Raw genomic sequence first — 12,316 nt, forward strand, 5'->3', positions numbered from 1 at the left:
TAAAGGCCTCAAGTTTTGTGAGAGAGCACTAGTGATTAAATAGCATCATGAAAACCAAGTAACACTGCAGACAGATCAGGGAGAAATTTGGTGTAAAGCTTACAATATCCCAACCTTTGCCTATCTCAATGGTCACCGTTTAATTAATCTTCAGAAAATCAAAACACATGCATAAACAATATGGCACAACTACCAATTTAATTATGTGTCAATCTAAAGTGACAGAATATGAAATTATCCACTCATAATCAATAAACATTAAAAATGACTCCACAGTGTCACTTTTATTAAATAGTTTAATATGGTTTGACATCTGACAGTACACTTGACAATGCAGGAAATAGATGAATAAAGGTAGTGAGCACAGTATAAGGAATGGTGTGGACGTTTATGACTAATAGTTCTACATTTTAAAGAAACAGTAATGCATTATGAGTGACAGAGATGAACACAGAGAAAGATGTAGTGGAATAACAACCTAAGAACAATTAGTTTGTTAGTGGGTATTGGATATTTAAAAGCTACAATGCAGAAACATAACAATGTAAGAGTTCCCACCAATAGAGTCAACCTGTCTTATTTATTTTTACCATGAAAGGCACTTTTTTATAAACTAGAGATCATTACTGCTAGCGCTATTAGGGAAGTTACCAAACATTTCAACAGTTTACATATGAGGAAAACATCATGAGGCTGATTAGTGTTTCATGTGAGTGTTTTTATCATCATTGTGCACATTTGAGTTTTTACTCTTGATTATTTATATGAAAGGCACAGATTCTAATTATTACATTACATTTAATAACCAAAACAAACCCAAATAATTGCATATCCTTTACAACTAACTGATATCACCCCCAAAAATTATGAGACTAAGAGAAAGAGGATGCTTACAGTTCATAACAAGTCCATACTACAGGATAATAAATAATGTTAGCTTCTTAGAGAACTTAAACTTACAAAAGTTGAATTGCTCAGTAAAAGGAATGTTATACATAGTATCCCTTCTCAAATTAAAACAGATATTTGGTCGCAACAGTCTAACAGTATTGATTTATGAAGACAAAGCAAGTGTTAAAAATGTTAGCATCATTTCTTTTTAGTTATCGGTTGAAACAAATATGTACAAACTCAAAGACTGTTGGGTTTTTTTTGTGTGTTTTTGCAGCACTATGTGTTCACAAATTGTGCTGCTGTGCTTCGAAATGAACATGAAGTAGTGGAGTGAGTGTTCCTATGAGGCATAAAAAAACATAACCCAAATGGTAACTAGTGTAAAAACTAACACTGATTGTGGGTGGGTCAACAGGCATTAAAGTCCTTCTTTATTTATTCTTTTACATGCCCTCCTACCTCACAAGACTAATATTTTATATATGGCTGCAGTCCAGTGATCTCAGACATCTCCAATGTAAACACACTCTACCTGAATAGTCACACATCTTTGCGTGTTCAAACTTAAGGTGGTAGTGTATTCGTCCCCTAAAGAGGCGGATCGACACACGGGCTCTTCTTGGATCCAGTTGTGACACCGATTCTTAGGTTTTCCAATGTTCTCCCAGGCATAAAAACACTGCTTTCATAAAGACATTGAGTGTCAAACAAAGGTTTGCACGGGAGTGATGGAGCGTGTGGGTGAGCCCGCCCTCTCCGAAGATGATGAAGCAGAGCGGTTCGTCACCTCCCTCTGTAGCTCGTTCACCCTCTTCTGAAGCTCGGCTCGCTTCGCCAGCAGCTCCTTGTGGCGCTGGTGAATAGGTTCCTTGTCGAACACGGAACAAAGAAGCCTACATTTTCAGCTTTGGAGCACTTAAAAACCAACTAACAGAAGAATTTATGATATACCTGCGGTTTCATGCGAGGGTTCCAGCGGATGTAGTAACCAGACCAAAGTTCCAGGTGGCGCAAGCTGACAACGGGGAACAGCACCTGGTTTGAGTAGTTTACATACATTGGATTGGTGAACTCCTCTAGCTGGCTGTTAATGTAGGACCACACCGAGACCGTCCTCTTGGGAATCTCCTTAAATTAAGAAGAAAAAACAACTGCATTAATGTTTTTGCATCATCTTGACTGTTTTTATGATTTGTTAAAATTATTCTGTCACTATTGTGAATCCACGTCATGATTCTATGAAAATATACGTGAAACTGCTGAGAGCTTCCAACTTAATAAATCTGTTTTATTTACATGGCAAGTCCGAACTAAACACTGATCATTTTGAATTAAAAAAGTAGCTACCTCACCCCTCAAAAACAACAGCTTAGTACCTGCTGTGTGTTTAAGTGTGTAGGCTTTGGACAGGTTGCATGTACATATAATATAAATCACTTTAAAGTCAACTAAAAACTTTTTTCTTTGACCATTGTAAAGTAAAACCCATGCTCAAACAGAACCATAATATAATTTGAGAAGGCCACCTATATCAATGAGCTTTAACAATGGATGCAATTACCAATGGAGGTTTAATTGACCATTTTCCAGTTAAAAATGTCACTCATCATAATTTGTGGCAACTAAGGCAAGAAAATATGTAATTAGGATCCCTTTTATAGAGACTTAAGCCACATTAAATTACAGTTTAAGTGAGTAATCAAAGCAAAAGAGGATTAAAAAGATGTAAAATCAGTGACAAAGGCCAGGTGGCAAATACTAAGTGATGATAATTAACATGCTAATTAGGGAATGATGCGCATAAAGTGGAGACTAAATTTAGTTTAGAATGCTGACGAGGTGAACTCTAAATGTGTGTACACTGATTTCAGCTAAAACATTTTTTACAACTTGGAGGTTTTAATTTTGCAAAAAGCATTAAACTTTCATCCCACACAAGAAGCATAGAGAAAAAAAGAAAAGAAAAATTGCCTTACTCTGTCCTAATGCAATACAATCTGTACATTTTACACTATTCACCCCCCAAAACATTCACCATACAAATATTGAGCAACACACACAAATGCAACAGGATTTGATGTTTCACAAAATGTGAAACGTGTTTTTAGATTTCACAATATATGTGACGAGTGTGACAGCAACTTATAGTGGAAAAAATGACTCATTGCAGAATCAAAAGAACCCTTACTTCCTTCAACCTTTGCTGTTCACTGTTACACAGGAATGTCCCAAACAGGCAGCTGTAGAGATGGTCCAGGATTGTTACCAGGAAGTATTCATTAAACTCAAAAGCTGCAGGAAACTTCAATAATAAAAAAAGGATACATATTATCTTTCAAGATTCACTTTCTCCACGCAGAAATGTATCACGCGGTTGTCCTTTACTTACCTGTCGAGTCAACTGCCACACACAGTCAATGAACTGGATAAAGACAGGGGAACGGTCTGCATCGTTGTGGTTTTTATCGCCGTGACCGATACGCTGACAGACCCACGATGAGGAAAGTCGCTTATTTATTTTTAAATTACAACATACAAATATATATATATATATTTTTTTTAAAGGGATAAAAACGTTTCAGTTTACCAGCTGGAAGCGATGTCCAAAACTCAGCCACTCTTTCTCGAGCAGCACTTCGAAGCCGCGGATGGTTCTGTAGTAACCGTCCAGCATGAGCAGGGACAGAGAGGTGAGCTGGGCGGTCCTGTCCCAGCCGTCGCTGCAGTGCACCACCACGGACGTTTTCCCAGACTCCACCTTGTCTGCGATCCTCAGCGCTCCGGCCAGAATCAGCTGAAAACACACCAGCAGAAAAATAAACCCAAAGTAACTAAGAAATGTTGGTGGGTGGCTTGTTTTCATAAATAATCCTGCCCACCTTGATGTGTTCGAGCCAGTGAGTGGACTCCAGGTTGGACAGCCAATGGGAGTCCTCGATATTGGGGTAAACTAAATCTTTGATTTTGCGCAGCGACTCCCGCATGACGTGGATGTTGTGGATGTCCAAGAACACGAGCTCAGCGTTCTGATATGCGTCCTCACTTTCATATCCACCGCCTTTCATCTGCAGAAAGGAAGAGAGAAATAATTGTTTCCTAGCTTAATATTCAATTCAAGCATCATTAAAAACAGAATCCTTGTGCATAGTAAAAATAGCAAAAGAATATATTTTGTCACATGAAAAAGTGAGATTTTCAGTTTTCATCGTAGAAATGAAACCACAATAAAACAATTATTTTAAGACTTTTCACACAGGAGTTTAATGTATGTCTGCATAATCTTTTCTGCTAATGAAAGAGTGCATGAAATCACTTTTGACCTGCTTAGGTGCTGAGAAATGACTGTTTCTCAATATAAAAATAGTCGTACCTCTAAATTCATGCTGCCATTTTTGTAATAAGTTTTGCTCAATGGTGTCAACAAATTCTAGCAGCTCTAATTTTATCCATCTATAAAATTCAAGTAAAAACTGCTTTTTAAAGATTTATAATATCGACCTTGTTGGCAGCGGCGTTGACGCTCGGCCTGGCATCAAAAATGAAAAGCTTATGGGACTGAGCATTAGCATCCATGATCGCCTGCAGGTATTTCTCATCTTCTTTGCTGCGCTTGCCATTCACTCCGACCATCGGCTGGCTGCAGCGCGTCACTGTGGCCTGGCTCTCTGGGTGGATCCATGACAGCACCTGCCGCATGAAGGTCAGGAAAACATCAGCACCGTCGACGAGACAAAGTCATGGATGTTTGGGATGGATTACTCACAGGTATCCTGCCTTTTGCTCTAAAAGCTGCCACTCTCTTCAGGTCTTCGTCTGGTATGTTGACCGGAACCACAAGAGTGGATGGGTATGTATCGCAGAGCTCAAAGTGGTCATTTACCTTCGTTATCCTCCAGCTTTCATTGGGTATACCCTGAGAATAAAAAAACATCTGTAAGAATGCTCCTAATAAGATTAAGAAAAACATTAAAGCTTCGCGCTCCTGGAATTACCTGTCTTTTATACTCCGATATGGGATCATACACCTTCCATCCGTTTTCAGGAAAAACTTGCCCGTATTCAAAGGCAAAGATTTGCTGTGTAGTGAGGAGGAGAAATGAAGCGGTTGTGCAGCGTTAATGCGACAGCAGCAGTGAGCTGGAGAGCGACTCACCAGTCCGTTGGAAACAGGAAATGCAAATTTCATCAGAACTTCAAAAATCGACTTCTTGAGAGTGTCATCCACCTGTTTGTGTGAAAATCGCAGAATGCGCATGTCCTGCAAAATAGCAAATAGTCTGTCACCATGGCAAAAAATTAGCAACAGTAGAAATGTAGGTTTTTAATAAGTGACGTGTGATGAACCAACCGGTTGTATCTACGTATGAAACAACGCCAGGTATTCACCTTGCAAACTACTCCATATGACGAGTCAACACGGTTCGAAGCATTTCCAATTTTTTCCACTCGACTTACAACTCCGAGAGGTAAATCCAGCATAAACGCCGGATCCTAGATATGAGCAACAAATTAACAAAATAATTCTTCAAACTACTAACAGCGTTTTCATCTTTACCATGGTCCGCACGCACCTTGTCCATGGACTTAAAGAAAAGCCTGTAGTTGGTGACCATCACTGTTCCCCTCAGCGCTCCAGTGAAAGGACAGAAGTAGGTAATGTCATATGCTATTGAAAAAACCCCCCAACAAAAACAAGATCAAGCTCAATTATTCAATAATTTTTCTTTTCAGTAATTTGAAAATAATAGTTTACTTCCAGTGCCAGCCCTTTAAGTCCCAAGCAAAAAAGGAAATAAATTACCCATATCTTGCACAGTTTCATTCGGAAGTAACTGTGGTTCTTCTTTATCTGAGTCTCTATGTGCCTTCTACAAAACATCCAACATGCAAAGCAGTCATTCCTTCTCAAATATGACTTTAATATTCACAGATTTATAGAAAAATCTTCAAATACCCAAATAAATCATGCAGAACTAATGCAACGTTACAACGTTAACATTACAAGTTCCACTCAGAGTTTTGAAAAGTTGCTGATTTTGGCTCAGAAACTTATGCAATAGCATACCTTGGCAGTGGCTTTAGGCTTCACCTGGGGGATGCATAAATGAGGAGAGTTATGAAAACTTATTTTTATCAAGCTGCAGAATATCAATGAGCTGAACGCAGGCAACTAACCCGGAGCTCAGGAGAAAACTCTGCAGACGTCGACACAGAGTCGGAGGACAAAACAGATGGAGGTTTGGCCTGGGCAGAGCGGTCGGAGCGAGAGGTGGAAGTGCTGAGAACAGATAAAACAAAGACAGAAGATAAAGAAAATGATTTAATCTTTCTTCCTTTAACTTAAGATTTATGTTTGACGATAAATTGATAGCTATATGAATGCAACCAGCCTTCTGCAGCTAAAACCCCTTTTGCATCAGATTCATCTTGTTACTATAGATCTATAGTAAAAAAAAGTTAAAAGCTTTTATACCCATACAAGTCTATCACATATTGTCATATAACCATGAACTTCAATTAATATTTTTGGATTGCTTTCCTGATCATGATATTTAGTGTTATCTATTGTGATTATAATAAAAGTTATTAAACATATTAATTTCAGTCTGTGTCCAGAACCCTACGTTCAAATAATCAGCTTTTACTGACAGTTCCTCGGACCCGACTTAAGAGGAAAGGAGATCGGGCTTATTCTGTTGTTGGTCCTCTTCTATGGAACAATCTTCCTTTCCAAATTAGATCTGCCCACAGCCTGGATCATTTTAAATCGCTTCTTAAAACTCATTTTTATTCCTTAGCATTTAATTAAACTAGTGTTTTGATACTCTGTTTTTATTCATTTGTGTTATTGTCATTCTTGTACAGCACTTTGGTGCAGTTTTATGCCTGTTTTAAAGTGCTATATAAATAAATTTGACATTGACATATTTAACTGTATGGCTGTGCAATGCTGTTATTGTGAATTTATCAATGTCACTATAAATCAATATTCTTATCATGACAGGAAGAAATGTTCTGAGATAATACAGTAAATGCCCATTTCTATCTAGCAAGTCAACTTTTCCTGCATCTTACAGGTTCTGTGGTTCTCCTAAATTCTCAAACTAAGCCTGGTTTTGCTGGAGGTTTTTTCTTGATAAAAACAAGTGGCTCCTTTCCACTGTCACCACATGCTTGTTCAGGATGAGGAATCGCTGCAAAGCCAGCAACTGGGTGAAATTTGCTGGGACTTTTACAGTCTCGATTTGAATTATCGAGACTGCAACTCTGCAAAGTATTGAATTATAATTAGGATAATTTAGAACTTTATGTATTTGAATACAATTTACACACAACTGAACTAAATAGAAAAGCAGGCGGGTCTGAGATTGATGTATAACAGAATGCACAACGCCCATGTCTGTCTTACACACACTTTGGATTTTAAATGGAATGTTTTGCATAGGTTTTATTGCGTCCATGAGCTTTTATGTCAGACAAACAACTGAACTCAGAAACAATAAGAAAAACTAATACATGCAAGCCAAGCTCTTGTCCTATTTTAATGACATCTGTGATCGTCTTGTGACAATTTAGGAGGCGTTCTTAATTATTGGAGTTTAAACACTCACTACTAAAATTACACCTATGACACTGGAGGACGAAAACATTAAATACGTTTAAGAAGCCCCTATATTCATTAGTGCGTCAATTTTCAGACTTTTACCCACATTTAAAAGCAATAAGATATGAAGGGTTTAGCTACCTGGACAATGAATCAACACTTGGCTGTCGGGAAGAGGGTTTCGAGCCCAAACTATCGACGCTACCGCTCTTCTCCATCTTCTCCTGCTTCAAAAATGTAAGTAAAAGGTAGGACGAGCTCCGAAAACGTGATGTAGACCGGGGTTTCCGCTGAACACCGCCTTTAAATGCTCACTCCCAGCATAGCAAATCCTCACAAACAAAAGGAAGCTGCCATTTTTCCCCCAGAAGCCTCCCAATCCCTGTCACAAACAGGACATTGTGAAGGATGGCGCCCTCTGTCGGTTATCTGAGATATTAGCAGTCCATGGGATACTTGAGATTATTACAAAAATTATTTTTATTACATGCAACTAGAAAGAAATAAAAGGTTGACACTCATTGAGAGTTTGTATCAGACTTTTTTATAAATAATATGGTGAAGTTGCCACATTACAACTTTTTTTAGGTAGTTTAATGGTGATGGGTCATGAAATATTTTTTTTACAAATTAAAATGTGAAAAGTGTGGCATGTATTTCAATTAATCTCTCTTTATTTAGATGCCCAAAGTGTATCAATTTTTACTAAGGGACACAATGCATTACTAGCAAATATTTTACCATAAAAACACATGTAAAATTATTTTCTATGGGAAAGATTTTAAATTTAACTTCTGTTTGACATTCACTGATAACTATATTTGAAGAGGCATTTCATGGGAAAAATACTGTGAGCCAAGTCATTGTTTATTGAAATAAAAAATAAACCACAGAAATAAATGTTAAATCACATTTCAAAATGTTTTCACAAAATTTAAACAGAGGATGCAACTCATTTATATACAGCCATTTACCTGTTTACTCTGCAAAGTCTAATGAATTTCAATGGCAGCAGACGCTGCCTACCATTTGAGGGTTGCAGACCAAAAATGATAAAAATGATCCAATAAAGCACAGAGCAAGTCCTTTACTTTACATATTTTTCCATAAACTTCTTGTGGAACTCTGAGCGCAGCGTATCGTTGACGAAGCGTTTCTCTTTCCGTGCCTCATCCACCCCTTTGGCACAATTTTTAAACACAACATCATCGTCCCACCTAAAGAGATGATACATGAGAAGGTTACTGGTGGTGATAAACAACACACACACACACACTCACAAAAGTTTTCTGTCTGAGAAATGTACCTCCTTTTGACTCTAAATGTATTTTGAACTTGGTTCTGTTGCTGCTGGCCGGCCAAATTAATCAGGGGATTGCCACTCAAGATATTTTCCATTCGAATCCTCTCTTCTTCTGCCTTCTGCTCTCGCTCCTGAAGTGGAAAACAAAAAATAAATAAATAAATAAAGGAACTAAGCCCAAAGAGACATCATTCAGCTCCTTTCTAACATTTAATAACTGTACATCCATTTCAATCCAATAAGCAGAAACACGAGTGTTCAGTTGTTACTTTGCGTTCCTGCTCCTCGGCTCGCTCTTTCTTGATCTTGTCCAGTTCAGCCAGGAGGGCAGCAGTGTCATCATCGTCACTGTCTTCCTCAGAGTCTTCATCTTCATCATCCTTAGAAGGATGAAGAGAAAATGAGATGGGGAGTCCAATGAGAGTTTTAAAGAGGATGAATAAAGTTAGCAATAAGGTTCACGAATATCACACCATTAATTGTTCAAGTGAACTTCGTTTATTGTAAGAAGAATTTTGATTTGTTGTGAAACCAATAAACTGCAAAACCCAAAAACAACAAGAATTGTTTTTTTCCCCTATATTTTCAATGGGTGATTACACAAGTAGTACAAAAAGTAACAATACCTTCAAAACCATGATTTAATGCAGTTATGTTGTGCTGTTTACTGACACAATTGCATGAGCAATGTCCTGACGTAGGCTATTTAATAATCGGTAAGTTATCTTTAGTGAACTTTTGTTTTAGGAGAGCAGCTTTAACTAGATTGACATGCACTCGATATATTATCAAAAAGCAATATAGTAGATTTCTAAATATGATTTATAATCAATTTTACTGGATAAATAGAACAAAACATCAAGATAAACTTTTATGTCCATATTGACCACTGTGAGTCCGAACTTACGTCAGTCAGAGGGTCATCAGCATCAAGGTTTGCTGCTGGGATTTGATCCAGTCTGGGCCTCTTTGAAGATGATGAAGAGGATGACGATGAGGATGTGGTGTGTTCTGGAAAAAACAAATACTAATAATTGATCCCGTATGTAAAAAACAATTAAAAAATTAGGGACTGTGTCAGAAATATAGCCTAAGAATATTATTCTATATTTAAAACAAAAACCTCTGGGTCCCCTCTCTCTGGTCTTGTCACGGGAAACGACACGTTCCCTCTCCTCCAGCTCCCTGCGGAAGTCACGAGCACGCACCTCCTCGGGGGCATCCTGGGTGGGTTGCCTGAGCACCAGACAGTATTTATTGTAGGACAAAAGAAAAAGAAAAAAAACACCTAAAAATAACTTATGACGACGCAAAACAGTCTCTTTACTGTAATCTCGTCCAAATGAACACCCAACAGAGAAAGCAAATATTAGCTCATTATCCCTGAGGATTTTGCTCTAGCTGTCATGATCGAGGGAGTAGGCTGGGCGGTAGATTGAGTGATGAATCCAGAGCTCTACCAGTCAGACTTGCTTCAATTAAATTCAAGCAAGTCAATTAAGCCATCAACAAATCCCAACATTCAACAAAGCATGCTTGTTTAAGCTTTTATTTTCAACAATTACTATGTTTTTTTTTTCTTTTTTAAACGCACACTTATGATCTTTGCATCATTTGAAATGTTTATTAATTCTCTTTCATATAAAACCACTTATTTTCTCAATCTCCTTTGAAAAACCATAAAATCTACTCTCATGAAAATTTGAATTGGTCCTTATATTCGATCTACAGACCTGTACTTGATCTTTGTATGACCTGGAAGATCTCGGCTGGAATACTGCTTGGAAAGAGCACTCAGATCTCCCTCTCCTTTCCCCCTGCCTCCTCTCGCAGGCTCAAATGTGGGTCTTGCAGCTGTAGTCATCTTGGACGGCTCTGTTTTATTCAAACGTAACACATTAAATAATACATATGGTGGGAAAACAAGTTATTAGTTTTATCTTAAAGTATTTCACATCATCGTTAGAATATTCAACGCAACAAAAAAAAAAAATCTGCATTGTTTGTTGGGCTTAATCTAACTGTAATTAGACAATCCTACTAAATTATCAACGGACTTTAAAGACAAAGTTTGCATATTAGCTAGAAATGCTAAATACAGGCTAACTTGGTCCAACGCGCTTGTCTCGTCAACTGTGTATCATAAATGCTCCGCTCAAATTGAGTGAAAGTATAATATTCTTTTAAATAGTAAGCTGTGTACATTTTTACTCTCTATATCAGATACGTGGTTATAGGTAGGTTTTTCCAAAGGCTCAATACTTACCAGGCTGCTAGCACACGACAAAAGACAGCTTCTCGAATCCGTGTGGCGTCATTTCCGGAATAAACATAAAAAAAAAAAAAAAAAAAAAAAAAAAAAAGGAAAAGATGCGTTTATAGAACTCGGACAAAATATATATTTTGATCTTGGTACAAAATAGTATCATCATAACTTTGTGGAATATATTTGTATTTCCAAACAATTTTATTTGTAAAATATTAAACGGGTGTCAACAGATAAAAACGACCCACTTGTCTACTCTAATGTGTTGGCTTTAGAAAAACGTGCAGTGTTATGGAAGAGACGGTAGAGGGCAGGAATTAGCAGAAAATGTATAAACCCTTCAACCTGTGTTGTCATTTACAGCCAAAATGTTTTTATTGTTCGTATGCAAATGTTCGTCTGGCACAAAAACAATTTTTTTTTAAACATCCTGCCTAAAGAACCAAAACTTACTTGAATACTAGGACATAATCATTACGCCAGAAAGCAAGTCTTTCTAGATCAAAATTAGAAAACTATTGCATTTTAATTCTTAGCTGTATAAATTATAAAAACATAAAAAGTGCTGCACAAAAGCTGTCACTTATTTTGAGAAGAAATGAATTTTTTCTTTGATGAAAGAACTGAAATTTTGAAGCGTTTAAATAAAACCTGTGATTCATACAAATATTATGGATATTGTAACCATTACCTTGTAAACTAGCAATGTAGTTTTTTAGGCACATAGTAAGATTTATATCTCTATTAACCCAAAATTATTCTTCAAAAAGGAAAGCTGTAGAACTTTTCAATTTATAATTAAATTGCTATGTGGGAATCTGAAATGCAATATAACTCTTCAATTGTTGTTTTCTCTTTTTTCCACTGCCTTTGTAGTACGCCATTTTTTTTAAAAAAAAACCCAAAACTTTCTTTACTTATTAGGGTTTACTTTTTCCCCACTTCAAAAGTTTCTAACTAATCTTCTGTTGAGCTGAACATGTATTTGTTTTGGGCTGTGCAGTTTATCAAGTGAGGGTTTTCCATGATTATGACAGGATGGTTTAGACAATGTGGATCCAAGGAAAACGTAAATTTTTCTTTATACTGCTTAAGGAAAGGGTGAATTAAATTTAAAAAAATAATTATTGACATAAAACAGTATCAAAAAGGAAAGACAGAGGGAAAGATGGAAAGAAGGACACAAGGAAAAAGAGAGCAAGACATGAAATGGAAGGTAAGAAGGGAATGACACAACATTTAGAAAATG

General features: G+C 37.1%; 2 protein-coding genes across 2 annotated transcripts; both read right to left on the bottom strand.

Moving 5' to 3' along the window:
* Positions 1-254: 254 nt before the first annotated feature.
* Positions 255-7,875, bottom strand: mtmr2 (myotubularin related protein 2). The gene is made up of 16 exons (XM_005806617.2): positions 7,640-7,875; positions 6,070-6,172; positions 5,960-5,983; positions 5,696-5,762; positions 5,466-5,560; positions 5,281-5,385; positions 5,048-5,152; positions 4,887-4,970; positions 4,658-4,807; positions 4,393-4,581; positions 3,774-3,959; positions 3,482-3,688; positions 3,284-3,376; positions 3,083-3,196; positions 1,846-2,022; positions 255-1,762 (listed from the first exon to the last, which is right to left on the bottom strand). The coding sequence occupies exons 1-16, from the start codon at positions 7,714-7,716 to the stop codon at positions 1,598-1,600; spliced, it is 1,941 nt and encodes a 646-aa protein (XP_005806674.1). The 5' UTR covers positions 7,717-7,875; the 3' UTR covers positions 255-1,597.
* Positions 7,876-8,344: 469 nt separating this feature from the next.
* On the bottom strand, positions 8,345-11,150 carry cwc15 (CWC15 spliceosome associated protein homolog). The gene is made up of 7 exons (XM_014471613.2): positions 11,068-11,150; positions 10,535-10,676; positions 9,925-10,037; positions 9,709-9,812; positions 9,071-9,181; positions 8,805-8,932; positions 8,345-8,715 (listed from the first exon to the last, which is right to left on the bottom strand). Exons 2-7 carry the CDS (start codon positions 10,663-10,665, stop codon positions 8,586-8,588), a joined length of 717 nt encoding a protein of 238 aa, XP_014327099.1. The 5' UTR covers positions 10,666-10,676; positions 11,068-11,150; the 3' UTR covers positions 8,345-8,585.
* Between the last annotated feature and the right edge of the window lie 1,166 nt (positions 11,151-12,316).

This window comes from Xiphophorus maculatus, chromosome 11 (genome assembly GCF_002775205.1).
Source record: "Xiphophorus maculatus strain JP 163 A chromosome 11, X_maculatus-5.0-male, whole genome shotgun sequence".
NCBI lineage: Eukaryota > Metazoa > Chordata > Actinopteri > Cyprinodontiformes > Poeciliidae > Xiphophorus > Xiphophorus maculatus.

What these genes read in the sequence shown, in the direction of transcription:
- mtmr2 (XM_005806617.2), bottom strand. Translation starts at nt 7,716, where the DNA reads ATGGAGAAGAGCGGTAGCGTCGATAGTTTGGGCTCGAAACCCTCTTCC. An exon ending in TGAAACTGTGCAAGATATGG is followed by an intron (nt 5,561 to 5,695) that starts GTAATTTATTTC and finishes TTTTTTCAATAG; the next exon opens with CATATGACATTACCTACTTC. An exon ending in TATCGGAGTATAAAAGACAG is followed by an intron (nt 4,808 to 4,886) that starts GTAATTCCAGGA and finishes TTTTATTCTCAG; the next exon opens with GGTATACCCAATGAAAGCTG.
- cwc15 (XM_014471613.2), bottom strand. Translation starts at nt 10,665, where the DNA reads ATGACTACAGCTGCAAGACCCACATTTGAGCCTGCGAGAGGAGGCAGG. An exon ending in CATACAAAGATCAAGTACAG is followed by an intron (nt 10,038 to 10,534) that starts GTCTGTAGATCG and finishes TCTGGTGCTCAG; the next exon opens with GCAACCCACCCAGGATGCCC. An exon ending in CCGAGGAGCAGGAACGCAAA is followed by an intron (nt 8,933 to 9,070) that starts GTAACAACTGAA and finishes TTTCCACTTCAG; the next exon opens with GAGCGAGAGCAGAAGGCAGA.